The 19,307-nt window shown below is 42.8% G+C and overlaps 1 protein-coding gene across 1 annotated transcript in view; it reads right to left on the bottom strand.

Moving 5' to 3' along the window:
• The window catches only part of CDK18 (cyclin dependent kinase 18), a 190,238-nt gene that overhangs the window by 80,180 nt on the left and 90,751 nt on the right, over nucleotides 1–19,307 (bottom strand). The window contains exons 5-6 of the mRNA XM_083173016.1: nucleotides 12,820–12,953; nucleotides 5,481–5,609 (exon numbers count right to left, since the gene is read on the bottom strand). Of these exons, the coding sequence (XP_083029142.1) occupies nucleotides 5,481–5,609; nucleotides 12,820–12,953 (263 nt within the window). The remainder of the gene's footprint in view (nucleotides 1–5,480; nucleotides 5,610–12,819; nucleotides 12,954–19,307) is intronic.

Here is a 19,307-nt window from a genome sequence, read left to right as displayed (position 1 = left end):
CAAGCCAATTAGGCCTGTATGGTAAAGCGGACAGACAGAAGCCATTCCTTAGTAAAAAAAACACAGGTCAGCCCATCTGGAGTTTGCTAAAATGTACCTGAAGGACTCTCAGACCTTGAGAAACTAAATTCTGTGGTTTGATGAGACAAAGATTAAACTCCTTGGCTTGAATGCCAGGCGTCATGTTTGGAGGAAACCAGGCAGAAACGCTCATCCCTAGGTCAATACCTTTCCTTACAGTGAAGTACGATGGTGGCAGCATTTTGTTGTGGGGATGTTTTTCAGCAGCAGGAACTGGCAGATTAGTCAGGATAGAAAGAAAGATGAATGTACAGAAACATTCTGGATGAAAACCAGAGCGCTCTTGACCTCAGACTTGGGTGACGGTTCATCTTTAAGCAGGACAACAACCCTAAGCACACAGCCAAGATATCAAAGGAGTGGCTTCAGGAGAACTCTGTGAATGTCCTTAAGTGGCCCTTTATGGAGAGGTCTGATGCTTTTCATCCAACCTGATGGAGCTTAAGAGGTGCTGCAAAGAGGAATAGGCAACACTTCCCAAAGATAGGTGTGCCAAGCTTGTGGCATCATATTCAAAAGATTAGAGGCTATAATTGCTGCCAAAAAGGTGGTGAATACTTATGTACATGTGATTTCTTAGTTTTTTTATCATCTATATATGTGTCTAGTGTCTGTGTGTCATCAAAACACTGCCATCTGTTGGCAGCAAGTGAAACTACATCTCTTTCTCTCTCACACATTAGCTACCTTACTAGTGTTTGAAGAATTTTCTTCGAACAGGCTTACTAGTTTTTAATAAATTTGCAAAAATCTCCAAAACCTTTTTTCAAGTTGTCATTATGGGGTATATTGTGTGTAGAATTTAGAGGGAAAAAATAATGTATTCCATTTAGGATTAAGGCTGTAACATGACAAATGTGGAAAAAGTGATGCGATTCCAGATGTACTGTATATAGGATTATACAGGCGCAAATCCAGGACAGAGAGATGGGGTAGCACCATAACAGGGAATGCATTGAATTTTTTGTACATTTCTGCTCACCACCTTGGCATGACACAAACAGATATGTGCCTATTGTTGCCAATGAGTGCCAGAATGGAGTACCAATTAAATCGCTCCATGGAGCAGTCCCTAGCGGTAGATGCCATGAGAAGCGCTTAGACGCAGGCTTTGCTCAGTTGAGGAGGAGGCCATTGTCTTCCATTGTCTTCCTTGCAGCCATCTGATTTGCGGAAGGCACAGATAGAGGATGGGGGATAAGGCTGATGGACACAGGGTGGGGGATGAGGCTGACAGACACTAGGGAGATGTGGCTGACAAACACAGGGTGGGGGATGAGGCTGACAGACACAGGGTGGGGCATGAGGATGACAGACACAGAATTTATGTGCAGTTCACTATGGAGCTCTCAGCGTGCCATTAGTCGAGGCACGGCGAGAATGTGGCACGCATGTATTTGAGATTGGCATGCACCGCCAAGACGGATCGCTCTACCACGCCGGTCACATCTCCATCTGTATTTTTTCCTGCTTTTGAATCCTACTCTTTGGACAAGTGTAGAGAGTGGCTGAGCAAACAGCTGTACACATAGAAAAGTACTAAGCTTTGGGTCAGCAGCACAACTACCACTAAGGTTTCATATCATGGATTTGTGGGTATCCGGTCCCTGGGTCGACAATGACTACCCAGACAAACCTAAGAATGGTCTACATACCTTAGGTCGACAATGACAATAGGTCCACACAAGCTAAGGGGGGTATGCAATGTCGTTCGAGCTCCCGCAGCCATCTCCCGACGGGGGAGATGGCTGCGGGGCCCTATTCAATGCCGTCTTCCCCGACAGCATTGAACAGGGGTTTTGCGCAGAACGACCCCGACATCACAAGCTGTCGGGCTCATTCTGCCGAGAAAAGCCGGAAATAGGCGAGCTCCCGGCCGGAGCTTGTCTATTTCCGTCATCAACTCGCGGCCACGCCCCCTTCTCGCCGCTCGGCGGCCGGGACATTGAATCCCGACTGCCGAGCTCCAGGCGAGCTAACCGAGAACGGGACAGGGGCACGGCTGTCGCGCTAGCTCGACAGCCGTGCCCCTGACATTGAATACCCCCCTTAATGTTGACATGGACATAGTCAACACTCAAAAGGTTGATACGTGTTATTCATGTTTTTTTGTTGATACGGACATGGTTTGTACTTTACTATCCAAGCGGGCATAAAGTGAGATTATAATAGTCTGCCAAGGTCCCAGTGCATGGCGAGTGCAGCAAGCGAGGGGACACGGTACACTTATATGGCGTCAATCATGAAAAACGTGTGTTCATTTTTTGAGTGTCGACCATGCCCATGTAAACCTTATGCTTGTGTCCACCATCTGCCAATGTCGACATATGGTACAGTATGTCAACCATTTTAGGTGTCAATTTAGTCACTGTCGGCTATTAGTGGTCGACCTAGCGACTGTCTACCTAGACATTGTCGACTCCCTATACCATAACTTAATTTGTGGTCCAAGTAGGAAGCCTCAAGAGAAGAACTGAATGTTGTATATTCAGATGTGAGAATCTAGGTGAGGACAATTCCTTGTTAACTGAGGAATGGAGAAGTGCCTTTTTTATACCCAGTTATTTGCCAACATGCAAAAGCAAAATTTACAGGATGATATTATCTAAGTGCGATTCAAGTGGTGCGACAGCTTGTTAGGGTATGATGGTAAACTCACTTATGTTTTATAACATAAAATAGAAATATTGAACTACAAAAACACAGAAAAAAACACACTAAGAAAATAAATAGGCAATAAATACCCCAAAAGCTAGCAAAACAAACAAACAAGCAAAGTGAAAACATTTAAGTGCCTGTTTCTTAAGTATAATGTACTTAACAATGTACTTAGAATGATGCTACATGTAGATTTGCATCATTGCCATTGATAAACACTGGACAGTGGGGCAGATGTATTAAGCCTGGCGAAAATATAAACTGGAGATAAAGTGGAGATAAAGTGGAAGGAGATAATGCACCAGCCAATCAACTGTGTTTGAAATATGACAGTTAGGAGTTGATTGGCTGGTGCGTTATCTCCTTCCAGTTTATCTCAACTTTATCTCCAGTTTATCTCTTTGCCAGGCTTAATACATCTGCCCCAATATTGGCTAAACAGGAAGACACTGCCAAATATTAGGTACAGTATGCCAGGAAGGGACAATACAAACTGGTGGGGTTTATATGTAAAAAAAATGCCTACAACCCCCAATAAAATCGCTTTTATCTTGCACTTATTCTCCCACTTGAATCTAATTTAAATAATCTCATAATTCAATAGGAAACATCCTTTAAACATCTTGTGGTGTGTAACAAGGTATAGTAATGCACTTATCTCAGCAGAGAGTATATAGATCCTAGTCAGAGAGGGTGTGGGTAACAATAATAAAAAAATCCATTTCTTCTCTATTATGGATCCCCAGATTGGCCCATCTGCAGGCTGCCTTTCATCATCCGGTCATATTAAACACCTTAGATGTCTAGGATTTTCAACCAGGTTGTAATTTGACCTCCTTTGCAAGTTGGCAGTATAGCAAAATTAATTAATTAATTAATTAATGATAATTAATGATAATACTCAAACCGCCTCCTTACCCACTTTCGCAGATTTACTATTCGCCACAAATTATTTTTCCAATATCTGCAAATTTGACACTTTCAATCTGATGACGACACAACTGACCTCTCGATCCCTTACTACAATGGAACATCTTGCCGGTAGGGCGAAGTCTACCAGGGGCATCATCTCTACACATCATCTCTACACTGTACAAGGGCTTGGGAGAATGACTTAGGTTAAGCCCTAGATAACGAGGACTGGAACAATATCTACTCTAATCATGTGGTCTTTATCTCTAATTATGGGCCTTATTTTGGTTCATTCTTTCTGACAAAATCCTTCTTAGATGGACAAAACCATGTGCACTGCAGGGGGGGGGCAGATGTAACATGTGCAGAGAGAATTAGATTTGGGTGAGTAATTTTGTTTCTGTGCAGGGAAAATACTGACTGCTTTATTTTTACACTGCAATATAGATCTCACTTTGAAGGAAAACCCCACCCAAATCTAATTCTCTCTGCACATGTTACATCTGCCCTGCCTGCAGTGCACATGGTTTTGCCCATCTAAGAAGGATTTTGTCAGAAAGAATGAACCAAAATAAGGCCCTATGTTCCTATATGGAAAATGCTTATAAAACATTATATAGGTGGTATGTCCTCACTAGATTAAACATGTATCCTTAGATCTCCACACTGTGTTGGAGTTGTGGGACAAACATCTGAACATTTTTACACATTTGGAGGAGTCTAAAATGCGTACCCGTTGTTAAAGATTTATCCTCTTGCTAGTTCAGTTTTTGACATTAGTATTTGCTTTTAGCCCAAAATATTTCTTCTTACCATTAGCATAAATTATTATGTCATATGGTGCTGGCGTCGAGGTTGTAATATCACTTCAGCATGGAAACAAAGTGAAGCACCTAAATTTGATGAGATTCTAGCCAATATATGTCATATCCACTCCATTGAAAACATAACCAGTATACTAAGGAGCTCCTCTAGGAGTTTGGCCAAGACTTGGAATCCCTGGACCTCTCACTTTCAGGTCCCTCTGGCATTTAATTATCCTGCTTTTTTTCAGTTGCAGATTTTGACTCACATACTGTATTTTCAATAAAGCATCAATAGATTTGTCCGCCTGAGTGTCACCTTTACCCTTCTAACCCCCCTCCTTTTCCTTCCCTGTTTTCTCACTTCCTTTCTCTCTTCTCTTTTTCCTCATTTCTTCCTGCTGAAAAGGTTTTTTTTCCCATTGTTTAATTAAAGTAGAATGATACCCCTTTCAGACAGAAAATGAAATTACTGGGTGAAGCAGTTCTACCCGGTAATTTCTGTGTGAAAAGGCATACCCGGGTCGTAAATCCCATGTCTCCGACCCTGGAATTGACCAGGGTTAAGGACATGGGATTTAGGTCCCGGGTTTACCCTTTCACACAGAAGAAATACCCATGTTATTCAGCAAATTACCGGGTAGAAATTTTCAACACGGTAATTTGTTCTTCTGTGTGGAGTACATAATGTGGTTATATCAGTGTTATTCTTGCGACCTTTGGAAAGGTCAATATTGTATTGCCTCACAGGGTTTGTGGCCGCCAAACTTGGAGGGGATTACATTTGGCTGCCAGTCTCACCCTGAAGCATATGCTACAGTGCTCTCTTAAAGACCTGTACATTTATGCTCTTCTCAATAACCTGGATCACTTACGTCACCTCTAATTCTGAACTTTCTTCACAAAATGTAATGTTTGTGTGCCGAGGCTCTCTGACATTTGGCAAAACCGACCTGCACACTGTACAGTGGAATAGGCCGAAAGTATGTAAATGATAAATGAATCATCTAAATCATGTCTACTAACCAAAGATGCTCTCCTTGATAGCCGTGTCAATGGCTTTGGATCATCGTCTGGACTATTCATCTGTAGTTTGTCCAGGAGCCCAGGAGGTAAACGGATGTCCATAGGAAGAGAAAACCTTTTACTGACATCCTGCAGAGAAAACACAAACATCTTCCACTTACAAACTATGGACCTGGTCATAAGGAAGACAGTAAGAATATTACAAGCTAAGGTGTCATGATATAACTTGTACCAAGTTCAGTGATAAGCCTGAACAATCCGGCATTTACCCAGCATTTAAATGTCAGGTTATTTTTGCTGGGTGCAGTCCTACCCCGATCTCACTGCCAGCAAATTACTGGGTCAAGCATTTCTACCCAGTAATTTGCCTATCAACACAAGTCCTTTTCTAGCATGAAAGGATCAACCCAGGATGAAACTCCCGGATCTCAGTTCCTGCTTTATGTTGACCCTTTCACCCAATAATATGCATGGCAGTTAGAACGGGGTATTATACAGCATTTAAGAACAAATGTAATATCTGCCCCAGCTGCAGTGCACATGGTTTTGTCCATTTGAGAAGGAATTTGCCTCTAAGAGTGAACTAGAATAAGGCCCAAAGATCCTTATTCTGGTTTGCTTGCTCCCCTGTGTGTTCACACAGGGGAGAGATGTTGAACGGCTGCGCATGCACATAAACTTTTATGCACTTGTGCAAGCGGGCGTGGTGGACTGGCTGATCGCCATCCCGTTCGCATCTAGCAGTGGGCATGGGTGTTCCCAGGCTAATGCGCCGATGACGCGGGTGCAGGGGGCGGGCAGCTGATGTCAGCGGATGTATTTTTGATTAATCTATTGTTATCTTCATTGAAAAAACTGTGCAATACTTGTTTCCTAGCAGGGCGCCCAGTTTTCTTACATACGCTACCGTAGAAAAATCACATTGCATTGCATCTCATGGGCCATTATAGTGCTATGTGATGCGATGCAATGCGATTTTTTTAGGTAATTTATTCACTGCTCTGTTGGCCCTAGGGGATTGCATTGCATCGCCCCTCCCGCAAAATCACATGCGATTTTATAGGGTGCGATGCCATGCCATTAGCTATACACACAATGACATAGAATGAGATTTCACTGACCCCCCCCACTATCCACACCACCCCGAAGCGTGGCGAGCAGCGGCGGAACGCATCCTCCCGACCTTTTCATACCCCCACTATCCACATTGGCGTGGAGTTGATCTTATATAGTGTGGCGAGCGCAGCGAGCCACCGAGCCGGAAGCGTGGCGAGCGCAGCGGAACACATGTAAAATAATCCACGTCCCCCCCGCGGGGCTCGCTGCACTCACCACACTGCGCTCGCCACCCTATATAAAATCAACTCCACACCGATGTGGATAGTGGGGGTATGAAAAGGTCGGGAGGACACGTTCCGCCGCCTCTCGCCACGCTTCGGGGTTGGCGTGGATAGTGTGTGTGTGTGTGTGGGGGGGTGTCAGTGAAACCTCATTGTATGTCATACAAGTGTTTAGCTAATGGCATGGCATCGCACCCTATAAAATCGCATGTGATTTTGCGGGAGGGGCAATGCAATGCAATCCCCTAGGGCCAACAGAGCAGTGAATAAATTGCATTAAAAAATCGTATTGCGTCGCATCGCATGGCACTATAATGGCCCATGAGATGCAATGCAAAGCGATTTTACTACAAAGAATAGCCCTGTATGCTTACAGCGTACTGGGCGCCCTGCTAGGAAACAAGTACCAACTGTGCTTTTCTAAAAACTTTTGAACGGTAGTGTATATAACAAATGTGGGCGGTACTGGCGCGTTTTGCACATCTCTCACAGAGATGTTGGCACTCCAAAGGGTTAAGTAGACACATCAGACAAGGTACAGAGCAAAACTCAAATGTCACAATTCTACTCTGGCGAGACTCAATAGCCTTGGGAATTCATCTGTAATGTAATGTTATTACATGATTGCTTATTTATTTTGTATATACAGTATGTAAATAGCTGCTCTGGTCTCTGGTTGTTGCCATGGCATTATCATGGAATTATTCCTAATGATAAGGAACTGGAAAGACATCTGTCTTTGTGCTTTAACGCCAAAGTCGTCATGTTTGCTTAAAGAACAGATCTGGCTATTCTTCAAATAGGTGACAGCTCCCCTATCTAATGTAATAATACAGTAACTGTAATGTGACATTATCTTGTATGGGGGAGGGCAATAAGTGGCCCTCCTGCTGTTGTAGCAATACACATCCCAGTCTGCCCTGCCAGAGTTTTTCTATTTGGCCATCCTAAAAGTGTTGCAGGGCATGCTAGGAGCTGGAGGGACACTTCTGCTTGTACCATATATTGGACCTTATTCTGGTTGACTCGTAAGGCTGTGTATTTTGCAGCCTTGCAAGTCCCCCAGATACCAAACCTCTGGAAAAGTGGGCAACCCTCCTGGATACCGGCCGCACTTCCTGAATCTCCCTCGTGGCAGCGGTAAATTGAAGTGATTTGCGGTTTTCCTCCGGGGGTGGGGGGGGGGGGTGGGGTGTGTGTGTGTGTGTGTGTGTGTGTAGTTCTGTGAAAGAAATGTATTAGATATGTATTGGGCACTTCTCAACAGCTGAGTGTGCTGTGTCTGTGGCAGTAGTGAATGAGGTCTAATTCAGAAGCTGTACATAATTCTGCATGTGTGCTGGCAGCATTTCCAGGACCAGGTGAACCCTGGACTAATGCTGGGTACACACCAGAACGATATGGCCTCAATCCTGTCAATTTCAACCGATTGTATGTAAATTGGGCATGTTTTGGCATGTTTTATATTCGATTCCGATCTGATGCGCATCCCCGCTGGTCGTTTGGTCTGGTTTGTAAAAGAACCCTTCAACTGGGTACAGCTTGTGATCGGATCTTGATTGGATCATATGCAGATCGTGAGACCATCGTAGGATCGGCTCATGATCATGATCGTTCTGGTGTGTACCCTACATATTGTAAGTCAGTAAGTATTAGGATTCACTGTGTGACCCCAGACTCGTATTTCCTAGTTTCTCTGGGCGCTGTTTTAGGAGAGTGAAGTTTAATGCTGACTCCCAGGTTGTGCACAGCGGCTAGATACACTGCCTGCACATGTTACATACATTCCTTGACAATGGAAAATGTATTTGGTACTGCTACACACTTAACACATAGCACTTTTTATTGTTATCTATGTTTTCCTGAATGATTACCAAACATCACTATATATATATATATATATATATATATATATATATATATATATATATATATATATATATATATATATATATATATATATATAGTGTAGGAATAATCCGCGTCACTCCAGGGGTCTTGAATGATATGGTATTTATATATAATAGCTGTAATAAATCATGTGCATAAAGTTGCCAACGTTTCAGTGCCTGAAAGACAGCACATAATATTCAAGTCACAACAGCTCGCACGGCGGCGAGAACACATACTCGCTCGGCGGCGAAATGAACACAACATATGTACTCACCCGTCCTTGATCGTTCCAGCGGCCGGGTGTGTGTCGCGCACACCCCCGTGGGAGAGGCGCTTCACACTGACGTCAGTCCCGACTAAGTTGCTAAGCAACAGTGCAGGACGCTGTCCCCGGCCGCCAGTCAGATCAGAGCGGACCGGGCTCCAATAACACAAAACCACTATAGGATGGCACAACAATGTGATGTAAACACACTGAATAACAAAGACATTAAAGACATTAAAGAAATGTGTGCCAACTAAAACGTTCGTTCAGACCCTGCGGTCTGACGGTTTGCAACAGAAAAATCCATTTTGACTCAAGTCTGAGAAGGTTCCCGTCTCTATCTCCTCCCCGTGTAGAGGCCGGTATGTGATCAATCAATACAAACTTCATATCTTGGATGGAATGTCCAGCTTCTAGCCAATGTCTGGCTACGGGTTGGTCAGATCGCTTCGTCTGTATCGCCTGATTGATGGCAGATCTATGTAGGGCCATTCGTGTCCTAGCGGTCCGAATGGTTTTCCCTACATAGTGTAATTTACATGGACAATATAAAAGATAAATCACATGTGTAGTCTGACATGTTAACACATGTTTGATGTGAAATGTCTGTTCACCATGGGGGTGTTTGAAACTGTGACACGGGACCAAGTTTTTACAGGTAGTGCACTTAATGCATCTATAGCATCCAGGCTGTCGTGTCATGAAACTAGACGTAGGTACACTGGTCTTGAAGCCTGTGATGACACGACAGCCTGGATGCTATAGATGCATTAAGTGCACTACCTGTAAAAACTTGGTCCCGTGTCACAGTTTCAAACACCCCCATGGTGAACAGACATTTCACATCAAACATGTGTTAACATGTCAGACTACACATGTGATTTATCTTTTATATTGTCCGTGTAAATTACACTATGTAGGGAAAACCATTCGGACCGCTAGGACACGAATGGCCCTACATAGATCTGCCATCAATCAGGCGATACAGACGAAGCGATCTGACCAACCCGTAGCCAGACATTGGCTAGAAGCTGGACATTCCATCCAAGATATGAAGTTTGTATTGATTGATCACATACCGGCCTCTACACGGGGAGGAGATAGAGACGGGAACCTTCTCAGACTTGAGTCAAAATGGATTTTTCTGTTGCAAACCGTCAGACCGCAGGGTCTGAACGAACGTTTTAGTTGGCACACATTTCTTTAATGTCTTTAATGTCTTTGTTATTCAGTGTGTTTACATCACATTGTTGTGCCATCCTATAGTGGTTTTGTGTTATTGGAGCCCGGTCCGCTCTGATCTGACTGGCGGCCGGGGACAGCGTCCTGCACTGTTGCTTAGCAACTTAGTCGGGACTGACGTCAGTGTGAAGCGCCTCTCCCACGGGGGTGTGCGCGACACACACCCGGCCGCTGGAACGATCAAGGACGGGTGAGTACATATGTTGTGTTCATTTCGCCGCCGAGCGAGTATGTGTTCTCGCCGCCGTGCGAGCTGTTGTGACTTGAATATTATGTGCTGTCTTGACAAAAGTGCTTTCAGGCACTGAAACGTTGGCAACTTTATGCACATGATTTATTACAGCTATTATATATAAATACCATATCATTCAAGACCCCTGGAGTGACGCGGATTATTCCTACACTATCCATCTCTCACCGAAGGCACCCGGGGCAGCTGCTATATATTGTTTGGAGTGCCGGTTCATTATAGAACTATATATATATATATATATATATATATATATATATATATATATATATATATATATATATAAAACATACATCCAGGGGTGGGGGGATTCCTCCTCCTTATGGTCAAAAACAGCACTGGACGCAATGGAAATTTGCAGAAAGATGTATTAAAGTTAGCAACATCCAGACCAATCAAGGCATGGCATGACAGAAATGAGTGGCATAGCAGAAGAACATCCTTTAGGCAGTAAACAGTAGACTGAACTGTATAGGCTTCATAGCCAGTCGTCCCTTGACGGCTGCTGTTTCGGTGCAGTCCTGCACCGTTATCAAAAGGGGAATAGTCTCAGTGATGCCCAATCTTTGAGATTGGGCATCACTGAGATTTCCCATCCGGCCAGTGACATTCAAGCCGGGAATCCGGGTGAGTAGCTTTCACACCAGTCAGCAACCTGTGAAGGTCCCGGGAGCAACCCTAGTAGCAGGGTTGAAATTTTGGCCTGGGAGCCTTTCACACCAGCGCTAGTGCTGAGTTGTTCCCGGGGCCATCCGGGAATTTGGACTGGTGTTAAAGGGGTATTAGTATTGGACTGGTGTTAAAGGGGTATTAGTACATTTCCCCAACTGTATTATACCTGGCACCAGATATGGATCAGTATATGATGCTTGGCATCATATACTGCTCTGCACATTACTCTTGATAACAGGTACTGTATGTCTCTTTATTTTAGATTTAACACATTTTATCTATATTTGGTCTAGCAAAAAAAATGTTGCAGCAGTGTCACTGGAGTGGGGGGGGGGGGGCTGTTCCGCTACTTTGATGTCACCACCTCTGATGTGAGTGCACCCATCAAAGCGGATCCAGAGATGTGGGTGCTTGGGGAAGTACAGCGCGCAAGGTGACACCCATCTATGTGATTCCAATGGGTTGTAGCCTTCATGTATGTGTTCATATTTGATATACCACATCCATAGTGTAACTATTAATATCATCTCTTTTTTTATTATTACAACAAGCATGAAACAGATTACTTATGAATAAGAACACAAGTGATGATTTCATAGCAAATAAATCCCGCAGGCTGGCTTATGCATGCATTAAGTAATTTCTAAGCCAGCTGGCTGGAATTATTTGCTATAAAATCATGACTTCCGTTATTTTCACAAGTAATCCATCTCTTGTTTGTATCTATACTAATATAATGTTTATGATAATAAGTAGAGAACAGAATTGTGATTTATAAAATATGAACAAACATATTGCTCTATCGCTAGCTTTTTATTTTTTTTTAGTTGTTACCTACCTTTTTAGAGACAGGCGGTAAATATAATAGAGTTCTATTTTTTAGTCACATAAAAAAATGTCACCAAATCGCACATATAATAAGGTGTGATTTTTTTAGTAACAGGAATGTGCGATTGTTTTTAGTCACGGTACAATTTTTTAATCACTGGAATGTTAAAAGTAAAAAATAAATAAATAAATGCGAGGGGCCCCTGGTTCAAAGAGCCCAGGGCTGGTTATGCTCATGGGGGTGATGATATTTACTGAAAATATTTAGCCTTTAAAAAGACCCCAATGAGTCAAGACGCGATGACACTGGTGGCGTAATTTGAATCTTTCCATTCCCAGCGGGGACTTAAGGATTCAGTTCACATACCTGGGCTGCAGGCTGGTGACTAATTTATGCTTTTAAGAATGGTCCCAAACCAGTTCTTTACTTTAGCTGGTAATTTGCTCCCTGAATCATCCTTGACGTTTTTATCCATTATTTGTTCTAAAAAAATTGTAATTTTATGCTTTGTATTAAAACTTACTTCACTATTATATGTTTTTTATTTTATTTTAACGTAAACCCGATCACCATTGGACCTGTGTGGAAATAAACTCAATATAATTTCATATGGAGTGACAGGCGACAACACATAAATGCAAGTATTGTTCCTTGAATGTGTTATCTGTGTCTGTCAATAGGAGGCGCCATTTGTTTTACACTAATTCTTTACAATGCTTGAACATTTCTAAGGGGTAACGGAATAACCCTTATTTGTGTTACAACAAGTGGCAGCCACCTAGTTTAATTTGCTGCTATCATTTATTCTATATTCCAGGTCAAGCTGTATGTGTATAACGTGTACCCACCTCCATGGAGAGACGCCGGTGGGCAGCATTTCTAAAACTCAACGAGGTGGGTGATAAGCCTTCTCCATCTGATGGGGACAGAGCAGCATTTCCAGGGCTCAAGTGAGACAACTGTAGGTGGGAGTGACCTAGGCCTTGATAGATAAAGAGGGAGAGAGAGACTGAATGAAACTGGTCTACAATAAATTGCAACAATTAGATAAAAACATCTGTGAAGATAAGCAACAGTAAAGAGAAAACAAGTTCGCTAAAAGTTACAAACTAATGAGGATGGAAAAAATATGTTAAAGAAAAATATAATATATAAATATAAAAAAATAAAAGATTTCATCCTACTAAAGCTCATTAATAATAGTACATTTATACAGAGGTGGCATGGGCAAAGAGGGGGTACTAAGTATCTCACCCTGGCTTGTAGGAGTGATTTAGGTCAGTTGCTGAGGTCCCTCCCAGATTTGGTCATGATATTGCAAATGTTTTTTTGTGACATCACGTGCCCCAATTAATAAAGTTCTACAGGTTAGAGCTTACATTTGCAGGCCAAGTGGCACCATGGGAGGATATTATGGGCAAAAAAAACTAATATATATTATATACACACAAACACACACATATTAAGAAAAAGAAAGAAAATTGTTGAGAACTCACAGACTTTTTACTCTACAAAGAACTTGATTTTACCACACCTATGAGATGGAGAAGATTGGGGGCGGGATGCTGTAACATCCACGCCCCCTGTCCGCCGCACATCGCCAGCTACAGCAGACCTAATTATCGCATATGCTCTAACACAGGGGTGGCCAAACCGGTCCTCAAGATCTACCAACAGTCCACGTTTTCCAGATTACCTAGCTGGTTCACATCTGTAGTCATTACTAACTGTCACATTTTTAAACATGCTGCATTCATTCCTACTATAGATCCACAGGTTGCCTGGAAAACATGCACCGTTGGTAGATCTTGAGGACAGGTTTGGCCACCCCTGCTCTAACATATGCGATAATTATGGCAAAGGACAGCTCTGTCCTTTGCGATCTTGCCGGCTATGTGCTGCAGGTCCCGGCGGCTCCCCCCTCCCTCCATTACACGGGGCTGCTGCTGCATGCGTGTGGGCTCTCCCCCTCCTCCCTGCCCCCTGAAGAGGATACAGTGCAGGGAGGAGGAGGTCACAGGTCCGGGTAACACAGCGCTGTGCTGCCCAGACACAGGTGAGGGGGCGCGAGGCGGGGGTCCGTTTGGGGCTGCGTGGGTACGATAAGAAGCCCAAAGGCTTCTATGGGGTATCGCCAGCTTTTGTTGGCGATACCCCCCGCAGCGAAAAGCCGCCGTGCAGGTTTTTTTTACCGCATTTCTGCTTTAGAGAATCTCCCCCACAGTCTCATTCTGTATTACTAATTAGATAATATGTGCTAAAACACACATATCATACACACAAAAGAGCCACATGTTATGAAATCAATACTTGCCTTCCCTCCCTCTAATAATTTAAGACAGCAAAGCTACAATGATCAGTATTTAAGGTGTAAAATGATTTATTTTAGCAAATGAAGAGGTGTGGGTACGTTTGTCTTTAAATTACATTTCACTCTCGAAAAAATCGCAAGCGGCGTGCAGATTGATTTTTGAGGGCAGTTCCAAAAGCTCTAATTTGTGGTTTTTTTGGGGGGAAACATTAAAAAAAAAAAGCATTCGTTTTACACAAAATGCACAATACAGGTTTTTTTTGTAAGGAAGGATAAACTTTGAATAAACAATAATACAAGCACAGTCTACTGTTTGCAATCAATCCGAGGTGTTCTCAGTAAAGATTTAAAAAAATAATTTATAGAAATTTATAGCTGTAAGGACACAAAAGTAGTTCAGAAAAAGTGATATGGGTAAAAACACGTGGGATCAGGGGAAAGGCCCATCCTACAGTGGTTCCTGATTTGTGCAGTTGGAACCGAAATTCTGGAAGGTCGACATAAGTTTTCACCTTTCATAATTGTTGACCTAGGGGGAGATCCTCTAAGCGAAAAATGCGGTAAAAACCCCATTATCTGGGTTTTTACCGCATTTTGGGATGCTGTAAGAAAAATCTGGCGATGCCCCATAGAAGCCAATGGGCTTCTACCGCAACCCTCCGCCGCCCCGCGCCGCCCGCCGCCCCGCATCGCCCCCTCACCTGTGTCCGGGCAGCACAGAGCTGTGCTGCCCGGACCTGTGACCTCCTCCCTGCACTGATCCTCTTCCGGGTGCAGGGAGGAGGAAAGCCCGGCGCAGCAACAGCAGGGAGGGGGGAGCCGCCGGGACCTGCTGGCACCCAGCGACTCTCACCGCAAAGGACAGCTCTTAACGCAAGAGCTGTCCTTTGCCTTAATTATCGCATATGTTACAACATATGCGATAATTATAAATGCGATGGGGGGCGGAGATTCTTAGAGAATCTCCCCCCTAGTCACTGTCATCCATAAGTGGTCCACCTAGTGACTGTTGACCTAGGCATTGTCTATTATCTATACCGTAACCATGATCCATCCCCAATTAATATTAGTACATTCATAGGGTAATTTCTACATTTTTTTTGTAGTAGTTTTGAAGATGGAATACAGGAATGTTGTAACCCCACACAGCAAGGAAAGTCCTAAACCAGATACTGCAACAGATTCATCTTTCAACCCCAAATATTTGTATTCCTACAGACAGTCACTGGGCCAGATGCATTAAGCTTCAAACGTGATAAAATGGAGAGTGATAAACAACCAACCAATCAGCTCCTGCCTGACATTTTTCAAACACAGTCTGTGACATGGCAGGTAGGATCTGATTGGCTGGCTATTTATCACTCTCCATTTTATCACGTATGAAGCTTAGTGCATCTGGCCCAGTGCCATTTATAAAGCCATACCACAAACAAATAGTTGCCATCATGCAAGTACTTTTTACAAAATGACCTTTACTGCTTGATTTCTAATTACTGTCAGACAGCAGCTGCCCAGCTGTACTGCACATGAGTGTGCAGTGAATACACAAAATAATAGGCCCGATTCAGACCTGATCACTAGGCTGTGTGTATAGGCTGTGTGGCCCCACCGCCACACAAATCCCTGCATTTGCATGCAAAAGTGGATGTGTACGCTTACACATCCACTCGCATGTGGCTGCACAGGTGAAAAATGATTTGCTGGTCAGTCACCATCGAATGATTTTTGTTCCCCCCATGGCAGATAAAAGTCAGATATGCCCATAAAACGCTGGGCATTCTCTTGCTACCACCCATGCTCGCCCCCCATTCCTCCCACTATGGAGCGATCACCCCGGCGAGTGTGAAACTCGACGAAGGTGTCTGCTCCGGGGTTTTGCACATGCGAACATCGAACAGGGAAGCGTATTCTGGATCACCCCCACTGTGTGTCATCAGCCAGCCTAATGCTTAGTAGTGACAAGAGACATGGGAAATTATTAACACATTATTTAACATCAGTGTAAACTAAGAATTCTATATGCTATTGTATCCTGCAGCTCATCGCTGCTTATAACAAGAGAAGTTATAAGTAGCAATAAGCAATGATCAGTGGGAAGTTTAACCCTGGTGCTATTCATTAGAACCAACAGGAATGGCAAGGAACAAGTGGTTGCTATAGAAACCCTAGCAAAGTGAGCCTCTCACTAACCTGTGATGTGTGCTGCCAAAATAGATCATTTAAGAAAATAAAATATACTAATCTCCAGCCAAGCGCTTGGAAGCCATAATGCCATGGTTCCTTAGTAGCGGCATTGTAGCCCTAATCTATACCATCTCGGGTCAGGAACTAGGTTTGTAGGGGGCACCAAGGCAATTTACTTGGGGGGGGGGGCTGACAATAAAATTGTCAATAAGATACTCTGGTGATGTCATTAAAATATATAGGGCTGGATTCACTAATAACCCCCGCTGCACATCGCCGGCATTCGCATTGTTAATAATCGCATATGCACTAACATATGCGATTATTAACTCAAAGGCGATAGCCGGCGATGTGCAGCAGGTTCCCCCCTCCCTGCCTGCACCCTTACCTGACTGTAAGGGCTCCGTTTCCTCCTCCCTGCACTCGGAAGAGGTGCAGGGAGGAGGAGGTCACTGGTCCGGGCAGCACAGCAGGAGGCTGCCCGGACACAGGTGAGGGAGAGCGTCGCGGCTCGGCGGGGGGCGCATGGGGCGGGGGACGTGAAAGGAAGCCCATAGGCTTCCATGGGGTTACGCCATCTAGAACTGGAACCCCCCGTCGATTTGGCTTTTTGGCTGCATTTTCAGTTTGGTGAATCTCGCCCATAGTGTGTAAATACATCTAGCACCACAAATGTTTTAAACGCACTGTAGTTGACCCTAATATCATGAGCTGGTGATGTAGCTGTATGTGAAGGGGGGCATAGGGTTTGAGGACATGCAGGGCAAACGCCCCCCTCTGCCCTGTTGATAATCTGGCTCTGTACCACCCACCTTGTGCAGTAAAACAGTCCCCCTACTCATGAGTTTTGAGACTAGTTTTAGAGAGTAGAAATATATTGTAATGAACCATTAAATGCTTCCTATGGTCCCCATATTATAAACAATCCCCATATTATTAAGGCTTAGAGGTTGCAAAAAACTCAGAGGGTCATTCCATGGTAACTCGAGTTACAAATTGACTCTGAAGTGTATGCTCATTTGGATGTTACAGAAAAAGTACAATGAAATATTTTATTTTTATTTTGTATTATTATTAACAACCTTAAGGCACACTCCAAATGTAGCATAAAATATTTTTAAACCTTCCAGTAGTTTTCAAGAAATCACTGATTTTCTACTGGTAACTCACGTTACATGTTTTGTCCATGGTTTTTAACATACATTAGCAATTATGAAATCTCTGCTCTCCTATGTAGCATATGTTTTTGTAACTAAATTAAAAAAATATGATATATGATGTTCCAAGGCATGGAATATGAAAAAAAAACAAAAAAACCAGACAACGACACCCCAGGCAGGAAGAAGGAACTGCAAGAATTTTACAAGGAGCAGAGTGCTAGAATGAACATTAGTTTGGCATTTGTAGTAATGGATTCAAAATCAAGTTGGTTGTTGATGCCAGCTATCTCATCTTGGTTCATTAACTTTGACATTTGAGGATCCATCGACAACTTTAACAAATTTTTAGGCACATTGTAATTCCTGTTTTTCCCATTTACCCACACTTGTCTTTTTCTAAATGTTTCATAGCTTCCGCTATACTGTCTATCTGTTTTTAAACTGAGAGCTTGGACCGTCTGACCAGATATTTACATTTGTAGCTTGCAACAAGGCGTACATGTATGGAACTATAGCTTCTTTGGTATGGATAAAGAAATCTAATACTATTACAGATGAATGCAATTCTCCAGAATGCCAAGCTGCTACTGTAAAAAGGCTCACTTGATATTATAATTTAGAAGTTAGGATGCTACAAAACAAAGATAGACAGATTACCCACATTAAAACATTAAGATCAATTACAGAGTCCAGAGAATATAAAACATGCACCATTAATCAACACACTGTAACGTGAGTTACCATGATGGTAACTCACGTTACACATATGTTTTATTCATTTATTTGGTAATCCTACTGCATTGAATAAATGTTTTGTGGTTTTGGACTAAGTATGGTCTAATGTTAGGAAAATATGATATCACTAATTTTTTCCCAACAATCTGGCAAGATTAAACGAAAAGTTAAACTTTTAGGTAACTAATGTTACACAGTTGAGGTTATGCTCATTAGAAATGCCAGAACTCTTAAAGTATTTTGAATACGGATAGTATTGTTTACTAAAAATGATTTCCAGATTGTGATCTACAAATGAAGTGACCTATATGTTTTTTTGAGTATTATTAACATTTGAAAATTTACTTTGAATTCTGGTGTTTTCAAAATCTCTTTCTCCATCTGAAGCAAGCCTAAAGCAAGATGATTTCCATAGCAACAATGATGCTACTAGCTAAAAAAAACGTTTGGAGGGAAAACTCACATTGTTGTACTATAATAATTTTCAAAAATAAATGTGTTGCTGTGAAAACAAAATCCACACAAATTTCCATAGTTACATGGAATGACCCAGACATTCGATCTCTAATGGAGGAAAACCACCTGAGAGTGAGGCCACTATCTGTGGCCACTGACATCACTCCTGAAATCTTGCCCTAGGATGTCAAGCAAATGGTACTCTGAAGCGTATATGCCATAACAAAAGTGCAAGGAGGGGAACACAAATATATGCATCGCTGCATCAGGGAAGAATCACTTAGAGGGTTATTTTGGTTCACTCTTTCTGAGAAAATCCTTCTTAGATGGACAAAACCATGTGCATTGCAGGTGGGACAGATGTTACTTGTGCATAGAGAATTAGATTTGGGTGGGGTTTTACTTCAAAGTGAGATCTATATTGCAGTGCAATAATAAAGCAGTCCGTACTTTCCCTGCATAGAAACAAAATAACTTTTCCAATTATAAT

The sequence above is a fragment of the Crinia signifera genome, chromosome 2, assembly GCF_055691185.1.
Source record: "Crinia signifera chromosome 2, ASM5569118v1, whole genome shotgun sequence".
NCBI lineage: Eukaryota > Metazoa > Chordata > Amphibia > Anura > Myobatrachidae > Crinia > Crinia signifera.
The sequence above is the reverse complement of the archived record's forward strand: the minus strand, read 5'-3'. Positions and strand labels throughout refer to the sequence as shown.